The sequence below is a fragment of the Zootoca vivipara genome, chromosome 8 (assembly GCF_965207765.1).
Source record: "Zootoca vivipara chromosome 8, rZooViv2.hap1.1, whole genome shotgun sequence".
NCBI classification, from domain to species: Eukaryota; Metazoa; Chordata; class Lepidosauria; order Squamata; family Lacertidae; genus Zootoca; species Zootoca vivipara.
The window spans coordinates 74,767,322-74,787,539 of record NC_142591.1 but is presented as its reverse complement, the minus strand read 5'-3'; the positions used below and the strand labels follow the sequence as shown (position 1 = coordinate 74,787,539).

Here is a 20,218-nt window from a genome sequence, read left to right as displayed (position 1 = left end):
TGCCCATAGTTGCCTTTGACTGGACTTAATTGTCCAGGGGTTCTTCACCATTATCTTAGATCAGGCATCCCCAAACTTCGGCCCTCCAGATGTTTTGGACTACAATTCCCATCATCTCTGAATACTGGTCCTGTTAGCTAGGGATCATGGGAGTTGTAGGCCAAAACATCTGGAGGGCCGCAGTTTGGGGATGCCTGCCTTAGATGGACCATTGAACTGATTAAGCAGGCCTCTTCCTATGTTCTTATGTCCAGCCACTTTTCCACCAAGGGATTCCAAATGCCTGATTTGATTTTGTTGCACACATATGCCTATAACGTATAGTTCAACTCTGTGGCAAGTAAAGCTTTGTTCCAGGAATGCTCTGAGCAGGCACTTGAGGACATTGTAGCTGATTTATGCTTTGCTGCACAGCGCATACAAGACCAAGCTCTCATTTTGACGGCTAGCTCAAACAAAAGCAAGACGCTTGATTGACAGAAATAAATATAAGCGGTTGGGTTGGTGGCTGCTTGGGGAGAGAACCCAAAACTTTGAAAGTGTTGAGAAATACAGACTGGGTTCCTTCTTGCATACCTAAAGCGTAAGAAACAGAAAGGACAAAGGGAAATTATAAACATGAGAAGCACTTGCATTGTTAGGTATTTCAAAAGTTATGGTGGTGTTATTGTTAAATGCTTTTCAGGGTGCAATGTGACTGATTAACCTTACCTCAGCTAACCTTCTCAGCAGCCCTGTGAAGGGGGTTGGGAGAGGAGGAGGAGGAGGTCTGCTGTTACACGATCACTTGCCCTAAGGCAGTGATTTACAAACTATTTACCTTCAGGAAATTCTTTCCACGTTGGTTGCCTGCCAAAGAATTTGAGTGTCTGCTGCATATTCCCTGTGCCTAGCAGGGGATCCTGGGGGATGTTCTAGACTCTAGAACGACTGTGTGCTGGAGCGCTGCCTTGCCCCTGCAACAGAGGGGTACCCGGGGCATGCCAATGTCACTCACGCATGTTGAGGGGGTGTCCTGATGTGACATGCAGACACCCCATGGCCTGTGTGTAGAACTGTTTTTATGTTTGCTTTTTATTTGTAAGTTGCTTTGAGCAAGCCCTTTGTGGAATAGAAAAACATGGGATATATATATAGGGAGGGTGGCATTCAACTCAGTTTTACTCAGAGCAGGCCCAGTGAAAATGAATGAACGTGACTAAATTAGGCTCAGTAGTTCTACTCTGAGTATAACAGTTTCATACCATCCTTGGTAAATAATCAATGGAAAACAAATTAAAGGAGCAGGGGCTAATGTGCCCTTTTAGTTTACGTGGCTAATGTGCAGGTGCTTAAGTGCAAAATTCATGCTCAGAGCATGAAACTCAGGGTTGTGGGTTCGAGCCCCATGTTGGGCAAAGGACGCCTGGACTAGATGATCCTCATGGTCCCAAATCTAGAAGTCTATGATTAGGACACCTGTATTTCCTAGGCAGGGTTTTCTCTTAGTATGCTTAGGGGTAGTTTTCCGGTCCCTCCATGTGTGTGCACTGTAGGGGAATCTCAACAGCTACTTTCATAGATGTGCTGCTGGTAGCTCAGTAGGTAGAGCATGAGACTCTTAATCTCAGGGCTATGGATTCGAGCCCCATATTGGGCAGAAGATCCCTGAATTGCAGGGGGTTGGACTAGATGGCTCTCACGGTCCCTTACAAATTCTATGATTCTGTGTATACAACTGTTCTTGAGTACAGGAAGCTACTGTTGGTGGAGGGAGTCCACAATTCCATGGAGCACCAGGGATGGGGAACCTCAGGAAATTGAGAGCAAAAGGTGCCCCCCTGGGTCTTTCAATGTGGCCTCAGAAGCCACAACAGGCTTTTGCCTGCCTGGAGTGTGTTCCTGGCTATTGCTTGCTACAATGCAGGGTAGAGAAGAGTTTATGAGCACATGTAGAAATTACTGTATCCTACAAAAGCAAATTTTAAATTTGCTGCTCTGCATGCTCTCCCTCCTATGCACCCACCCAAATCTCCTTCCAGAGAAGCAAGAGGTATTTATCAGATTTGAAGGACACACTCCAGACAGTCAAAAAACACCATGAGGGAGAAAAGCAAGGTCAGTAGCAGGTGTGGCCTGGGAAGACTTACAAGGGCCATACAGAAAGGCTTTGAGGGCCGCATTCGGCTCCCAGGCCTCAGGTTACCCACCCCTTAGTTACAGTTTAGTAACAGCTGCACCCAACAACTCAGCCTGTGCCGGAGTGTCATACTGGATACCTGGTAGCCCTGGGTTCAAATCCCCACTGAGCCATGAAGCTCACTGGGTGACCTTGGGACAGCCACTGCCTCTGGCCTACCCTACCTCACCTCACAGGGTTGTTGTGGGGGACCAGAAAGGAGCAGCGACAGAGCCCCTGCCTTGCCCTCCTTGGAAGTAAAAGGTCGGACACAACAAGCGCAATTAATGCATATTCCTGCTCTTTACTTCTGCTGGGGGTCTTTGCTGTTGTTCTGTGGGTTTGTGTTTTTTTTTATATAATTTGGCTTGGGGACCCTATAAATAAACCGAAGCCGGGCAGCTGAGAGAGGGGACCCCGATGCCAGGGCACAAGTTTCCATTTCCAGGGATTGCGCAACAGTCAAGGAGCAGCCTGAGCAACAACCGCCGCTCCTCCCGAGGAAAGAGCGCAGCAATAAACAAAGCCACGTGTCTCTCCTCCCTCCCCGGGCGAGAGGCGGAGCTGCAGCCGCTCTTCCGGCAACAAAGAGCCCCTGCTGCCCGCAGATAAATACGGAGGCGGCCGGAGCGAGGGCAGAGAAAAGGATAGGAGTGGTGGAGCAAGGGCGAAGGAGATCATAGTAGAGGAGGGGGAGAGCGAAGAATAATAGCGATAATTTCTGTGTAGCCCTTTGGCTAGGGACATTTCCCTTCCTAGGTATCTTCGCTTGGAAGAAGAAGGCGAAAGGGAGCGCAAGGACAACTTTGGTTGCTGGATTTCTTTGGCTGGCGAGGATGCCTTTTCTGGGCCAGGACTGGCGCTCCCCGGGGCAGAACTGGGTGAAGACGGCGGATGGTTGGACGAGGTTTCTGGCCGAGAGGGAGAACAGCAGCGGCAGCTTCGCCAGCGAGCGGAACAGGTGAGACCAGCGCGGAGAGAGCCCGGGTGCCTTGCGCGCTGTGTGTGCCTTTGGAGAGGTTTGCCCCATTTGCAGGTGGTCTGTCGTCCCCCCCCCAACCCCGGACATAGTTGTTAGCAAATGCTGCCGCTGTTGTTGTTGTTTTTGTTGGGGCTGCCAAGTGGTAGCAGGCACAGAGATACATGGCGGATCACACACACACCGGTTCGCATCTTTGCAAAATAAAAATAAAAATGGCAAGGCTCGCTTTTTGCAAAGAACGCGCAGACATGGCGGTTGTTTTCTTAACGAGGCCGTTGTTTCCCCGAGTGCATCTCTGCCCGTGCGAGGCTGCAACGCCTCGGTTTATGTTGTTCTTGGGGTTGTGGCGTCATTGCGGGAAGGAGGATCATCTGGCGAGCTAAACCCTCTCCAGGAACCCGGAGGCGGAGGCAGGAGCGAGAGCGCAGCGCCCACCTCCTGCGGCGCTACCAGGAACGTGCCGCTTCCAGCTCTCCAGATGTGATTCTCGGCCCGTTAAATGCGTTCGCGCATTTGCTCCAGATTTTTTTTTAAAGCGAAATGACCTTCTTGCGCACCCGTCTATTATATTTGGGGTTGGTTGGAGAATGGAAGCAAATCTGTGGGAATGTGGATCAGAGAACCACCATTTTATTATCGCGATATGGAGAGAGTGGAGGGCTGTATCTTAAGGTTGGTCTTACTCGGAGCAGACCTATTAAAAATAATGGCCATTACTACCTTGGGTCCATTAACTTCATTGGGCTTCTCTGAGTATAGTTGGATGGAACTGTGTGTAAGGGTTGTTCATATAATATATGTCCCCAAGAACAAGTTGACATTAAGTGGTCAGCAGTAGGACCAGATGTTTCCAGAAATCCTGAGCCCTAGAAAAATGTCTCCAGAAATCTTCAGTTGTCCTAGAGCAGGCATCCCCGAACTGCGGCCCTCCAGATGTTTTGGCCTACAACTCCCATGATCCCTAGCTAACAGGACCAGTGGTCGGGGAAGATGGGAATTGTAGTCCAAAACATCTGGAGGCCCGAAGTTTGGGGGTGCCTGTCCTAGAAGCATGTTCTGGCAAAAGCAACAACGGCTCTTTAAAAAGCAGGATCTTGGCATAAACCTTCATCAGTTCTGTTTGGGTGCTCTTCTCTCATCTTCTCCCATTCTTTCCATGAGGTTGCCACCCACCCAGAATTTTTATTTGGCCAGTTTGAATTTAATCATTGGGAATGTCAGACTCAAAGCTGGACAATAAGCCCTTGACGGACAGTTCTTGTTGTTAGCCATCTTAGATGTCCCCTGTTCTGGTCGTGTCTTTGGCAGCATGTCGCAACCTTTGTGGCCTGCAAAGCAGGTGTGCTGTGAACATAAATGCATGCATATGACCTCTGTTGCTGTTTCGAATTCTGCCCCTTGATAAGAGGATGATGGAGGTGGTTGACTGCAGTTGGTTTGCATGCTGTGGCTCTGTCATTGTGTGTGTGTGTGTTTCTCCTAGCTGCTGTGCAGGCTCACCAGCCACCCCAGAACCTGGGCTTCTCTCCCCCATGGCCTTCTGCCAGCCATCGTCTACCTGCCTTCTTATGAACACCCAGCCCAGGGGGTTCTACTGCCTGTCAGTTTCCTCCTCCTCGGTCTCAGGTTGTCCTTGCAGAACTCGGCAGGAAGCAGGATGGGGACAGAAGAACTAGTGAACTACATCTGCCACTCATTGGCTCTGGTGCCACCTAATGTTGGTCTCCCTGCCCTCCACTCTTATCAGTCGCAGTGGGCATCAGACACCACCTGCTTGCCCTTATGCATCATCCCCAAATTCGGCCCTCCAGATGTTTTGGGACTACAATTGCCATCATCCCCGACCACTGGTCCTGTTAGCTAGGGATGATGGGAGTTGTAGTCCCAAAACACCTGGAGGGGCCAAGTTTGAGATGACCTAGAGCAGGCATCCCTAATCTGCTAGTCTCTGGGTGTTGCTGGACTACAACTCACACCATTGGGAAGGCTGGCTGGGGCTGATGGGAGTTGGGGCTGACCTGGAGGTTTCCAGGCTGCTTTGCAACAGGGATCTCATGGGAACACTACCAGCAGATGGTGCGACAACAGATTCCAAAGCACAGCAGCAAAGACTGTTTCTTGAACAGGCAAGCAAGCATTCCCTTTGGGAAAATAATTCTGTGCATGTTCAGAGACACTCAGCCATAAAGTACCTTTTTAAAATAAGTACCAGTTCTGTCCCACCTCCACCCATTTCCCCACCTCTCATACTCTATCCAACCTTTGTCTTCTCCCCCAGGTTTTGTCCAGGATGCTGCTAAGTCTCTCCATGTCCCTGGAGACTCTGGTCTGATGCAACACCGCTCCCCAATTTGTGTTGCTCTGCCTCCATCCCTACCCAAGTTCCCTCAGTCACAACATACAGCTGGGCAAAAGTGCTTGAAAGTCTAATATTCTCAAAACGTTGTTGCTTTGGTTCAGGGAAGCGAACAATCCTGCAAATTGTTTTCCTCAAAAACCAACTCCTCCTAGAACTTAATGAGAAACTTAAATAATAAATTGGCACACCAAAGAGGAGTTGGAACAGCAGCAGATAGTATGTCAGTTACTGAGGAAGCAGGTTATCTGCTAAGCATGAATGCTGGATAGCTCAGTTGGTATAGCATTAGACTCTCAGGAACCTCAGGTTCCTGGGTTCGAGCCCCACATTGGGCAGAAGATTCCTGCAATGTAGGGGGTTGGACTAGATGACCCTCTTGGTCCCTTCCAACTCTACAATTCTACGATTTGTATGAAGTTTATTCATGAATTAAAACACCCACCAGCCCCCATAGCCCATCAGTGAGGATTCCTTTGACGTGGAAGCATGTGCATGTTACATTCACAGTGAGAATTTTGCTTGGCGCACAGATATTTCCCCCGTGTCTGCCTAAAATGTGCAGCAAACCAGGATTTTAGATGGATGGCTTCTGTATGAGAGCCAGATTTTTTGTTATTGGGGTTTTGGAGCTTCTTGGATGGGTTCGCTGAGCAAGCAAGAGAATGAAGAGAAAACAGATACAGCCCAGTCTGCAGCCTAGTTAGGCCACAATGTTTGGATTTAAACTGACACAAATCCCCTTCCATTTAATGGGGCTGCAATCCTTTGCATGCCAATCTGCCTGTAGATCCCACTGAACACAGCGGAGTTTACTTCTGAGTAATGTATAGAATTGCACTGCCAAAGCTGCTCACTTGGGTGCCTTAGTTAGGCTTGCTGAATTTATTTCGCTTTTACCTGCTTTTTGGAAACCGAGTTGCAAAACTAGATGCAAGCACTGAATTTAGTGGGACTTTTAAATTAGCATTACGTTATCTGGGAAGGAAGTATGTCAGATGTAACTAAGCAATATAGATTGAGACCCCTGCCTGATAATTTTGGAAGGCTTGTTTCCTGTAAGTTCTGTTTATGCCTTCCAGGAAAACATCAGTTTGAGTAATGTATGGGTTAGTTTTGCAAAAATCCTCAGTGGGTGGTTCTTTAGTTGAAACATAAATTTGTGGCAACAGGAACACGGCGTCCCCATTAGCAGAGTCGTGCTTCAAAACGTTTGCTCAGACGGGTATCTGTTTAATTACAAGAAATCAATACTGACAGTTCAAGTGGCTTCAGAGCATGCAGTAGTTGAGATGTGGAACTTAACAAAATGGGTTGAGTCTATTTTTAAACTCTGAGCTTTCTTGGTTTACTGTGTTTAGTTAACAAAAGCCTTGGCTATGGCAGGGCATTCTGGTTTATTTTGTTTGGCATCTAACAGAATGTTGGCCACTTAAGCAGAGGCCTGTATTCGTTGCATGTTAAAGGCTTCTGCACGAAAAAAAGAAAAAGAAATATTGTTAAGCAATGGGCCATCGAGTTCCGGCATCCTGTCTTCAGCAGGGACTGATACTGAAATGTCACAGTGCAGGGTGTTTACATTCCTGTCTGTCCCACGAAACTAGTGGCAACTGTGAACAAGTTACATGATAGATTTGGTCGGACCAACTATTCGTTTCAGCATCTTTCAATTTGCTTGTGCTTCATGCAGAGGATTTCACAACCAAATTAAGAATTCCACTGTCAGTAAGCTGTAGCCCAAGTTTTTTTTTTTTGTCTAGGCTGCTCATTTTGCTAAAAGTTCACATTGCTAAATATCGCTACTGCTGCTGAGTAACTGAACCCAGGTGTTGTTGTGTTTTGTTTTTAATTCCTGGCTTTTGAAACTGCAGTGGCAAAACTGAATGCAGCCACTTTTGGATAAGACGTGAGTGGCAAGAGTATGACATAGCACATGGGAACGCTGCCCTGATCATTTCTTTGTCATTCGCTTGGCATCTCTCACTGCTTAAATATGCCATCTGCCAAAGCGTGCCTTGACACACCAGTCTTTGAGCCCTTGTGTGATGCTCCACCGACTCCCTGTGTAACAGTAGCTCATCCATATGAAATAGACTGGAAGGAAAAGCCTTGCCTTGGGGCTGTGCTCATTTTCACAGTTTAAAAAAAGAAAACTGGCTAGATGTGGGCTCTTGCACAAGAGAAGTTAGGTGCGCAGCTGCCAAAGTATTAAATCTTGATATCAAAGTTAAGAGTACATTGTGGAGACATTGCTAGGGATGAGGGATGAATTATGGCTGGCTGTTTGGAGAGACCACTGCCTGCAGGACAGAAGGTTGCCACTGGTTCTAACCCTCCTGTAGGAACAGGCAGCTAGGTGATCTTGGACCCCTGGCAGAACTGTCAAGATTGCGCCCCCTATGGAATGTGGCACAGAAAAAAATTGGGGAAAACAGGACCTCCACATATCATATAAAGACCCTCTATTTAAAACCTTTTCTTAGGAGGCAATAATTGATATTTTTATTTATGGAAATATTTTTAGCAGATTTTGCACACACACACTTGCCTGCGCGCCTATGGGGGGGGGGGCCTTCCTCGCCACCCCCTAGCTACGTCCCTGAGAGGCAGGATTGCCTCTTTGGAAATATAGGGCAAGGAACTGTAGCTTGCGGGGTCGGTAGAGCACATACTGCATGCAGAAAACCACAGTTTCAATGCCTGGCACCTCCAACTCGGGGAATCGGGTGACATTTGTTGGGAAAGAGCTCTCCAGAGTTGCTACAACCCCAAGTAAGCAATCCTGGGTAATTGATAGACGCTGCTCAGTCTGCTTCCTGTGATTCACGTTGCTTCCCTGCATGCGCATTGAAATCTCGGTAGAAACTTTCTCTGTAACCTCTGCAGCATAATTTTGCCCCTGGCATCTCAAGATTGGGACTGTTAACAAGTTCCAGGTCACATCACATGACGTTGGGCAATAAAGCGCTGTTGAATCATCTGATCCGGTGACATTTCTATGTCCTAGTAACGTAGCCCAGTAAACAGAGATACAGTTTCTACTGAAGATAAGGAGTGGGTGATGTTTGCTTTGGGGAAAACCCAAAGAGATGAGAAGGGATGGGGGGGTAGGATGTGGGTTCCTTGGACAACTCGGCAGAACGGTAGCTCCTTTAGGTTTCAAATAGCACCTGTTATCTTCAATTGTTCTCTATTGCTTGCACGATCAAGAGCATGCAGTTTTTAAGCCAAGCCGAACAGTATATTACTGGACACTTCCAAAAATACCTCTGCTTTCTGCATTTGCTGAGGAGCTGTCTGAAAACAGTGCCTTTCTGGATTAGCCAGAATCCATTCCTCACACCTGTGGCGTTAGGTATTTTCTGTTCTGTATTTGATCAGATTTGACTCCTCCTGCAATTGCCTAAACGAAGGGCTGGAAATAACCCCTGAACCCGAAACACTTTATGCAGTGGTATCTTGGTTTGCGAACTTAATCCATTCCAGATGTCCGTTCTTAAACCAAAGCATTCTTAAATCAAGGTGTGCTTTCCCATAGCAGCGGGGGACTCAATTTACAAATGGAACACACTCAACAGGAAGCAAAACATGTTCTGCCTCCAAGGCAAAGTTCACAAACCAAAACACCTGCTTCCGGGTTTGCAGTGTTCTTAATCCAAGTTGTTCATAAACTAAGCTGTTCTTAAACCAAGGTACCACTGTACTGTGATCTGCATATCAGGATCTTTCCAGTAAGGAGGCCGTTTTAAGTCTGTTACTACAAGAACGGCAGAGGTCTTGATTTGAAAGACCAATGGGTTCATTGTGACATAAACTTTTGTGGAATTAGAGACCATGAAAATATATTGGACTCTGGCACCTAAGAACGGAGGTGCATATCTAGTTGTGTCCAAGGGTCAGGAATCTCTGCTATAAATGCAATGCAATTCTGGGCTGCATCAATAGGAGTATAGCATCTAGATCAAGGGAAGTAATAGTACCACTGTGTTCTGCTCTGGTCAGACCTCACCTGGAGTACTGTGTCCAGTTCTGGGCACCACAGTTCAAGAAGGATACTGACAAGCTGGAACGTGTCCAGAAGAGGGCAACCAAAATGGTCAAAGGCCTGGAAACAATGCCTTATGAGGAACGGCTTAGGGAGCTGGGTATGTTAAGCTTGGAGAAGAGAAGGTTAAGGGGTGATATGATAGCCATGTTCAAATATATAAAAGGATGTTATATAGAGGAGGGAGAAAGGTTGTTTTCTGCTGCTCCAGAGAAGCGGACACGGAGCAATGGATTCAAACTACAAGAAAGAAGATTCCACCTAAACATTAGGAAGAACTTCCTGACAGTAAGAGCTGTTCGGCAGTGGAATTTGCTGCCAAGGAGTGTGGTGGAGTCTCCTTCTTTTGAGGTCTTTAAGCAGAGGCTTGACAGGCATATGTCAGGAATGCTTTGATGGTGTTTCCTGCTTAGTAGGGGGTTGGACTGGATGGCCCTTGTGGTCTCTTCCAACTCTATGATTCTATGAAATTCATGATTCTGCCTTCCAGCAGAACAGTTGAGGTACACCCAAAGTATATAAAGTCCGGAATTCCATTCAACTTCCAAAATGTCCAAAAACCAAAGTGCGGCTTCTGATTGGCTGCAGGAAGCTCCTACAGCCAATCGGAAGTCGCGGAAGCACCATCAGACATCCGGGTTCCAAAGAACGTTCGCAAACCCGAATAGTCACTTCCGGGTTTGCGGCGTTCGGGAGCCAAAACGTTCGAGAACCAAGCTATTCGAAAGCCAAGGTACAACTGTATTGTGAATATATTTCACAAGAACGGCTAGATTCTGCAACTTGTATAAATTATGCAATTAAGCAGAATCACATGGAATTGCCAAATTTGCATAATTTAGTCTGCTTCCACAGGACAAGACAAGGTACGGTTTTCCTCAGGAGGTTGTGGACTCTCCTTCCTTGGAGGTATTTAAGCAAAAGTTGGGTGGCTTTTTTCATGGATGCTTTAGCTGAGATTCCTGCATTGCAGGGGGTTGGACTAGATGACCCTTGGGGTCCCTTCTGATTCTATGATTCTATTTTTCCTGACCACTAGAAATCCAGCCCAGCCCTCCTTTCCAACCAGGCATCTGAGATTTACATTTTATGCCTTTTTTCTTCTTCTTCAGCCTTAAGGACTAGAAGAACTGGGCTTTTCCTGTTTTTCCTTTTCTCGTTATGTATTAAGTCGTGTAATTTCTGTGCTTTTTAAACAATTTGAATAAATATTATTTTAAACAAAAGAAGCCAGTACCTCTCACCATTGTCCCATGCAGTTCAGAGCTTCACAGGCTTAATGCAGAAGTGGCCTTCTGCACTGCGGCCACCTCGATATTGTTGGGCCCCAACTCTGGTCAGCCCCAGCCAGAATGGCCAGTACTCCAGGATGATGGGAGTTGAAGTCCACAAAATCTGCACAGCCACAGGTTGCACACCACTGCCTAAAAGAGCGTGGCCGAAAATCTAGTTGCTCCACAGATTTGTATAACGGCATTATGAAATTGGTAGCTTCATTTACAGTTCCCTTCCTAATGATCCCTAGCAGAGCATTCGCCTTTTCCACAGCTGCCACACACAGGGTCAATAGATTCACTACTACGACCCCGAGGTCTTGTTCCTGGTCAGTCGCTGTACACTTCAGACCCCGTGAGCGCATATGTGAAATTAAGATTATTCAGTTGTTGCACAAACAAGCAAGATCTTAAGTATTCGGTGACTGATCTCTGTTATGCTGTACGTTAGTAAAGGAGCAAGTCGTTTTCTTTGGGCATTTGTTTGTATTTGAGGCAGTCAAGAATGAAATCTATATAAAGTGCAAGTGTCCCTGAGTCCAAGTTGTCCCGTGTGTCCCTGGGTTACTGCGCATGTACGCCAGGGACACAGGGATTGGACGGAGAGACAGGACGCACACGCGCGCTCTCTCCCCCCCACCTCTGCCTACCGTTTACTCCGCTTTGTCGGGGCACTCCGCTGAGCCCAGCTGGGCAGCGGGCACCCAAGAAAAGGCCGCGATTCGACCTCTTTCTGTGGCGGCGGCGCGTGGGGGCGGCGGCTGGCCCCTCCCACAGCCACCGCTTCGTTGGGGCGCTCAGCTGAGCCCAGCTGGGCAGCGGGCGCCCAGAAGAAGGCTGCAATTCGGCATCTTTCTGTGGCGGCGGCGCGTGGGGGGGCCGGCTGGCCCCTCCCATGGCCGCCGCATCGGCGGGGCTGCACACCCGTTCCCATCATTCCTGCAGGTGGGGGAACTACCCCTCAGATCCCAGACAAAGGGGCATTTGCCCCTGGAGCATCAGTCCCACCCACCCAGTTACTCGATGATAGTGGGGCTTCAGATGAATTTCAGCAGTTCTTTGATTATCTTCTGGAAGGTATTAATGTTTATATGATAAGTCTCAACAGGTAAAGAGATCTGGGTTGATGAATTATGCTCTGTGACTCAGCAACATCAGACCTTAGTTAACCGTTTGGCCGGTTCTGCTCCGCCTGCTGGAGCAACGAAGTTACCCCCCCTCGCAACCCTGAAGCTCCGGAGGCAGCGGCGGCCCACCTGACTTCCTTCCCTCCACCCCATGCGCTGCTCTTGGGTCCCAGCCTCTCTGCTTTGCACACTAAAAATCAATAAAATCTGTTCTAGCGCCCGTTTATTTTAACAGGCTGAATTCCACTAGTTTAATATAAAACTCCAGCTCAGGCCAGGAGATTCTGCAATAGAGGCAGCTGTCTAAAGATGACTCTGAACTGGATCTTGTTACAAATACAAGAAGGAATGTGATATCTTTCTGCAGCAGAGCATTATTTTGTTGTACTTCCCGCCCGCCCCCCTCTTCTCCGTTTAGACAAGTTTTTAGAATAGTTTACGACCCAAGCATTAAGCATGGGGCAGTGAAACGGATCTCTGTGTAAATAAGTACAACTTGTGCATGTAGCTGTAAAATTGTAGATAGAACTGCAATGTGGTTACCCTGACGCAATTATTCCGCTCCGTTGGAAAGAAAAGCCATTGTGGGGGTGCTGTGTGTGTACACAGATACACGGACACACATTTTGCAGGTGGTCAGCTGAAATCCTTGGGAGCAATGCTGTAGTCGAGGCTGTGTTGAAACCTTCAGTTCTGTCACATTATCGGCTGAGCCTAGCTTCCATTGCAGAGCAATTCTTCACTGGCTTTGTAGTATAAAGTAATAAAGTGTAATGGAAAAGCGATGCAAACTATGGGTGACTCTCTGCCCCCTTGTAACATTAATCTATGGCAGGGTTCCCCGAATGACGGTCCGGGGGCGGCCCGCGAGGCTCATTTATGTGGCCCGCGACGACCCCGCCACCTGCTGCCGCCACCCGCTCTTACCGCCGCGGCGCGGCTGCCCACTTCTGGGTTGGAAAAATGCCAGAAATAGCTTGTGTGCATGTGCAAGAGTCATTTCTGGTGCACTTCTGGGTCGGAGGAGGCCCGTGCGCATGCACACAAGTTATTTTTGGCGCTTTTCCAACCTGGAAGTGCACATGCGCATGGGCACGCACTCTGGCCCACCACATGATCAGCGCTGCAGGCACCGGCCCGAAGCCGGGTAAGTTTGGGGACCCCTGATGTACGGGGACTCCGAAGGCTGGGGTGGTCTAAGAAAAGGACATTAGATTGAGATCTACTGATCGATAATTCCACCACACACACACACCCGATAGATGATCAGCCACAGATTGGGAAAGATTTCAGACTCCCAATTGTTCAACATTTAGCAGCAACAAACAAAATCTTCCTGCCCCACTACCCTCTGGGAAACAATCGCTGGGAATCCTCATCTGTAGTCTCCCAGATGTAGATTTGTACTGTGAACCTCCATTTTGCATTTGGCTCACCTGTCTACAACCTTGCTTTTGTTCCCGACTCCAGGTTGGCAGGATGTTTTAAGACAGCCATGCTAGGCTAGATTCAGAGAGGTGTATAGAACTTTTCATATTCCCACATTGCTCTCCTTAGCCATCCCTGACCTGCTGAAGCTCCTCTCCCAACACAGTATTATTTGCAGGCCTTGCGAAATATGTCTGACAATAGACAGGTGCCTGCAACCTGGCCCTGCCTCAGGACATCTCATGACACAAGCAGGAAGCGATGACATCAGGTGAGCCAAGAGGAGGCGAAAGAAAGGGCACCCAGCTCACGAGGTTCATTATGCAACTGCCACTTAATTATGGGTGTAATTGCCTCCTCATTCCATTTTTCATCAGGACAGTCTATAAAAGTGTCACAGGAGCTTGTCCTGGTACATTTCCTGAACGTGCAAGGGTGTGTACAAGGAAGTTTGCTCTACGGTTCATCTTGTTTATAAAAAATAGAATTTAAATACAATTCTTCCAGATGTGTAGGACAAGGTTGGTACCCACACATAGCAGACTGAAACAGATTTGGAGCAGACTTAATTTCCTATAGAAATCTATTTGGTCCCTTAGGGTCTAATGTACCAACTTAAAAACCGGTGTATATTGCAGTAGCTGCCCAGAAGCCATTTCTCCTCTTCCCATTCTACCCCAATAACATTTATTTACCAACTAAGTTTCTGAGATAATCTATAGGAGCATCTTTGGGTGTCCTTCTGGATTGGCGAGACTTGCCTAATGACAATACAAATTTGAGCCTTCTGCTTTGTGGCCCAGTCTTGTGGAAAGCGCTCTTCCAACAGATTCAGCCAGTATCTTCAGTACTTTACCCAGTAATTTACCCAGACCCTCTTCTCTCTTTTTTACTCTCAATGTGTTTATATTAGGACTCGCCTTATTTCTATGATTGTAAGTTGTTTTAAACTGCTTTTAGTACTGCATTTTAATGCTGTGAGCGTAGGGTAAGGGGTGGATAAATATCAAGAACAGCAGCAGCAGCAACAACAACTTCTAAACATTTGATGGGAAGCTTCCTTGAATTGGAGGGTGATCTTCTGAAGTGGGGAGCCTCTTGGACTCAATGGAGGCCCCTGGAAGGACCTAGTCCTAAATCACACAGAGACTGAACCTTTTTTGGGGGGGAGTGGAGAGCAGCGCAGAGTATCCTTCTCCCTATTTGCATGTTGCTTTTACACAAGAGTAGAACTTAAGAAGTTAGTGGCCTAAGTTGTGGTTAACTCAACCTACTGATTTCAGAAGGACAGAAGTTCAGTTAACTTGGACCGGGTCCAATCCATTATCTCGGGATAATGGCTCAGGACTGCAATACCTCAAGGACCGCCTCTTTCCACATGAACCTACCCGGACCCTGAGATCATCCTCTGAGGCCTTCCTTCGTGTGCCTCCTCCTCCTCAAGAAGTCCAGAGGGTGGCAACACAAGAACAGGCCTTCTCTGTAGTGGCTCCCCGTCTGTGGAATGCTCTCCCTGGGGAAGTTCGCCAGGCACCTTCATCACACACCTTTAGGTGCCAGGCAAAAACGTTCCTTTTTAACCAGGCCTTTGGTTGATCTGTTTGGCATCCTATACAGTGGTACCATGTTTTGAGTCTGGAATCTGTTCCGGAGCCCTGGATGCTTGCTGAAAAGGACGCTCAACAAAGCACCACTCTGCACGCACACGCAGAGCAGTTTGCATTTCCGCGCATGCGTGAAGCGCGATTGGCAAACCCGGAAGTAACCCATTCCAGTACTTCCGGGTTTGCTGCGGACGTCCGCTGAAATGGACGCTGGATGGGGCAGACTAAAATGTGGCTCTTTTCTGGGGGGGGGGGGGTTATTGGGTTGTTGTTGTTATTCTGATTATATATGTTGTGATCTTTTCTGTGAACCGCCCTGAGACCTCCAGGTATAGGGCAGTATATAAACTCAATAAATAAATATTATCATTATTTATTAATATCAAACTGGCAGAGGGAAGCATAGGGGGAGGTAGCCTCCCTGGGTGCTCTAGGTGGGGAATTCCCAAAGAGCAGTTGATGTTGATCATTAAAAGGCTGCTGCTGCTGCTTTGATGATCCTTTAATGATCTCACCCACAAAAGTGACTGGAACACAAACAGAGCCTCATGTGAAATTCTTAAGGTGTGGGAGTGTTCATGAAGGAGGACGTGTTTCCTCGAGTATCCAAAACCTAAGATTTAGGGAAGGGATCTGTTCTTCCTGGGGTTGCCGGACTGCAACTCCCACCAGCAATATAGGAGCCTGGAGAGATGGTAGAATTTGTCCATTTTGGTTTCTCTGGGTTTCCTCATTTTTCCCAGTCTTAAATTCGGTTCTTCACATTTCTGCATCAGTTTGCAATTATTATTATTTTTTTAAAGAAACCTGTTTGAAAATTCACCAGCATTTTAGAGTGACTCTCTCCTTCATATAGGCAGGTTTGTGTGCAATTTTGCCTACTAGACACATTTTGGCAAAAGCCATTTCCCCGAACGTAATACATTTTTGTATGTTAAATTTCACTTATGTGTGCATTTTGATGCACGCTTTCCCCCCAGCATATGCATTTTTGCACACATTACTTGGCTGGAAAACCATGAGAACTGTGAATTTTGAAAGCTGATTCTGTAGTGCTTCTCGTATTGTTTCAGAAAATGTGAATTAGGTAGAGCCGGCTTTCAATGTGAACTGGATCCAGTTTCTCCTCCATCCCTAGCTTTTAGAAGCTATATCTCTTTGAAACAGACCCAAAAGTTAATAGGCTGCTGAGGCAATCTTGTATCATATATTGACTTAACTGTTTATGTTTGTATTCCAGGCTCCTCTTAATGGAGCTGGGGAAGAGATTAGTCAGATTGCAGAAGAGATTAAACCTTTCTCCTTCATTTTCTGGTGTCATCCCCAGTTACTGCAGAAAAGAGGACTACAATAAAGAGAATATTTTGAATAGCATGAACTATGATGTTGCTGCGAAGAAGAGAAAGAAGGACCAGCTGAACAACAAGGCAAAGATTCAGTGTAAGGCTGGGGAGATATTTTTATTTTAATAACAATAAACAGCTGTGTTTGGAGAGGGGGCGGGAGAAAACCCAAACTTCTCGCTCAGTGAATTGACCTCTGAACCTGGAGAAGCTTTGCACTTCTGCTTTGACCCTTAGCCAGAGAACTTGCATCCATTGCAATGTAGAATCTTATGCCTGGGATCTTTGCTCTGTGTTTGTCACTTGTACAGTGGTACCTCAGGTTACAGATGCTTCAGGTTACAGACTCCGCTAACCCAGAAATAGTACCTGGGGTTAAGAACAGAAATCTCGTGGCGGTGGCAGCGGGAGGCCCCATTAGCTAAAGTGGTACCTCAGGTTAAGAACGGACCTCCAGAACGAATTAAGTTCTTAACCCGAGGTACCACTGTATTTTGCAAAGGGGGAAGCGATCTGTTTCCAGCTTCTTCTCCCCCCCCCAGCCCACTTGGCACATTCATAACCCCACAGCTTGAACCAGTCCCCTTCCCCAATGTTCTTTAAACATGCACCCCCAAACCACAAGATGGTGTCTAAAAACACATGGGGGAGAGGGAATAAAACCATTCACTTGAACCCTTTCGAAGTGGGGGGACTCCCTTTCTAATCAGACTGCCTAGAGCAGGCATCCCCAAACTTCGGCCCTCCAGATGTTTTGGACTACAATTCCCATCTTCCCCTGACCATTGGTCCCGTTAGCTAGGAATCATGGGAGTTGTAGGCCAAAACATCTGGAGGGCCGCAGTTTTGCCTGGCCTAGGGATGCCTGGCCTAGAGTCTTATTTAATGGCTCGTATCCAGCTGCAGTGCTGTGCAAGGATCCCCACTTGCGCAATGGGACTTTCCCCCCACCTTCCTTGCCTCCCCAAATCTTCTCCCAGGGGTTGGGGGAATTCCAGAAAATATGATGGGGATGTATTTGAGGAGAAGAGAGGAGATGGCCCCTTGTGGAAGCGGGAATCCTTGTGCTGGCGGTATGATTATTTAGTGCTGTGTTGGATATGCGCCAGTATGTGTCTGCAATTCCTGAGAGAGCTAAATATCTTCCAGCTTTGAGCTTGGCTTAGGGAGGGTTGACTCACCATAGAGGTCAAAGCTTTTGCGCCTACAACCCAGAGTGGGTTCCCAACACACCATGCCCAAAGAAAAAGTGCTTTCAAAGACCCATGGTCTGTCTTTGAGGAATCCCAAAGCCCTGCCACCTCTCCTGTTTATTATTATTATTATTATTATTATTATTATTATTATTATTATTATTTTGTTCTTGTTAAAATGTAAGTACCAATGGGAATTCTGCAGCTAAGGTGTTGCCACAAGGAATGCCCTCTTCTAGGCCACTAAAGGTAAAGGTAAAGGGACCCCTGACCATTAGGTCCAGTCGTGACCGACTCTGGGGTTGCACGCTCATCTCGCATTACTGGCCGAGGGAGCCGGCGTATAGCTTCCAGGTCATGTGGCCAGCATGACAAAGCCGCTTCTGGCAAAGCAGAGCAGCACATGGAAACGCCGTTTACCTTCCCGCTGTAGCGGTTCCTATTTATCTACTTGCATTTTAACGTGCTTTCGAACTGCTAGGTTGGCAGGAGCTGGGACCAAGCAACAGGAGCTCACCCCGTCACAGGGATTCGAACCGCCGACCTTCTGATCAGCAAGCCCTAGGCTCAGTGGTTTAACCACAGCACCACCTGGGTCCCTACTAGGCCACTACTCCTCTCCAAATTTTGAGGGCAAGGGAACTATCAAGAAGGCCCTCTCTGGCAATCCTAAACACCTGAGAGGGTCTATGTGGAAGGATGTAGTGGTCTTTCAGATATGCTTCTGATTTGATCCATTTATTAAACTCATTCGTCCATGAGATCTGATGTAAGCCAGGGTGGTGGTGATCATTGGCAACCAGTGACAGACTGAAGCAAATTGGGACGAGGGTCATCATTTGCATGGCATTAAATCAAGAAAATGTGGTTTCATTTCAACAGATTTTCACCAAGAAAAGTGGATTTACGTGCACAAAGGAAGCACGAAAGAAGTGAGTATCCCTTATTACTTGAAACGTTGTAGCTTTGCTCAAAATTATTATTTAAAACTGCCTAAAATAGCCCACTTTGCTTCCATTTACAATAAGCAAAATGGCTTAGGGGCTGAGTCAACAATCATTCTTGGCATGTTCTGGGTCATTTCTCAACAAACCTAAGTATGAGTAAAGGTAGAAGCAAATGTGGCCTGTTGCATCGTATTTCAACTTTTGACTTGACATATCTTAGAGAACTGCCCAGTGCAAGGAGATTGCAACTTTACCAGTTCAGCCCAGAAATGCATTATTCTCTTGGTGCCTCTGGATTGCCTTTTTTTATCCTATTTGCTAAAATTATAGATAATCTGTTTAAGGGTTCATCTGCAGTCCTGCTTGACCCATGCAAGCAGTTTCCTCCTTGTCCTGCTCCTTTCCCAGTGAAAACCTGCTCTTGAGCTCTATATCGGAGCAAACGTCAACCCAGAGAAATCCCAAATTGCTGTTTGCTCCAATTGAGCACTAAAGAGTGGCTTTCCCCAGGAAGGGAGCAGAGGAACAAGAGGAAGTGTGGCTATGCCTTAAGTTCATGGACACTAGAGGCTGATGTGATGGCACCATAGCTCAGGCGAAGAGCCACGTGATCTGCTTGCAGAAGGCCATGGGTTCAAATCCTGAAGTCTCCAATTAAATGAATGTGTAGAAGGTTATGCAAAAGATCATTCAGTATCTGAGATCCTGGAGGGCCATTTCCAGTCAGAATGAAAGATACTGGGCTAAGAGGACAAATAATGTAACCCATTATAAGGTAGCTTCTATTTCTGGTTTGACTCAGAGAAGATAAGCCTCCTGGTTTATATCCGATTGCTCCAGATGTGGAGCTTGAAAGAATATCTCTGCCCTGGGAATTCTTGGACCATATTAAGGTGTTGAGAGGTGGGAAAGGGAAACACAGGTGCTTGGTCAATCTCTGGTGAGGCCAAGCAAGGAATCCTATTCCTTTGGAATCTAAACTCAGCCTGTAGTGTTAGTTTTAAGAGCATGCTGTTACTGCCTCTGTTCCAGATTCTGAGTAAAAATAAATCACTTGTGGTATTGCTCTCTCTCCCACCCACCCTCCTCTCAGCGACATGGCTATTGCACTCTTGGAGAAGCATTCAACAGGCTGGATTTTTCAAGTGCCATCTTGGACTCGAGGAGATTCAACTATGTTGTACGGGTGAGTGTTGGTGAACGGCTTGGACTGCTGAATTATTAAATCTCGCCACAGCTTTCAGGTAATCCAGTGGCGAGACAGAAAACAACCTGTGTCTGCAAATCATAGCCTTTTAAATTGTGGGTTGTTTTTTTTCCTTTTAAGAGTAGTCTCGTTGATTTTTGTGGACATCATCCTTGATTTAAGATCACCAGTGTGCGTTTCAGACAGACTTCCCATGTGTTGAGTCTTAACTGAATTGCCACAGGCTACAATTTAAAAAATGTTTCCATTGCCACTTAATTCCATCCTTTATAACCCTTCCACTTCCATTTTACCCATTTGTAGTATGTACCTAGTGTTGTTGTTTAGTCGTGTCTGACTCTTCGTGACCCCATGGACCATAGCACGCCAGGCACTCCTGTCTTGCACTGCCTCCCACAGTTTGGTCACTCATGTTCGTAGCTTCGAGAACACTGTCCAACCATCTCGTCCTCTGTCGTCCCCTTCTCCTAGTGCCCTCCATCTTTCCCAACATCAGGGTCTTTTCCAGTACCTAGTAGCTGTGGGTCAAACTCCATGCATCTCATGAAGTGGGT

General features: G+C 47.0%; 1 protein-coding gene across 1 annotated transcript in view; it reads left to right on the top strand.

Moving 5' to 3' along the window:
• The first annotated feature begins 2,795 nt into the window (after positions 1 to 2,795).
• FBXO32 (F-box protein 32) overlaps positions 2,796 to 20,218 on the top strand; it is a 33,814-nt gene continuing 16,391 nt past the window's right edge. Inside the window, exons 1-4 of the mRNA XM_060277646.2 lie at positions 2,796 to 3,119; positions 16,302 to 16,414; positions 18,393 to 18,442; positions 19,551 to 19,643. Of these exons, the coding sequence (XP_060133629.2) occupies positions 2,995 to 3,119; positions 16,302 to 16,414; positions 18,393 to 18,442; positions 19,551 to 19,643 (381 nt within the window). The 5' untranslated portion in view covers positions 2,796 to 2,994. The remainder of the gene's footprint in view (positions 3,120 to 16,301; positions 16,415 to 18,392; positions 18,443 to 19,550; positions 19,644 to 20,218) is intronic.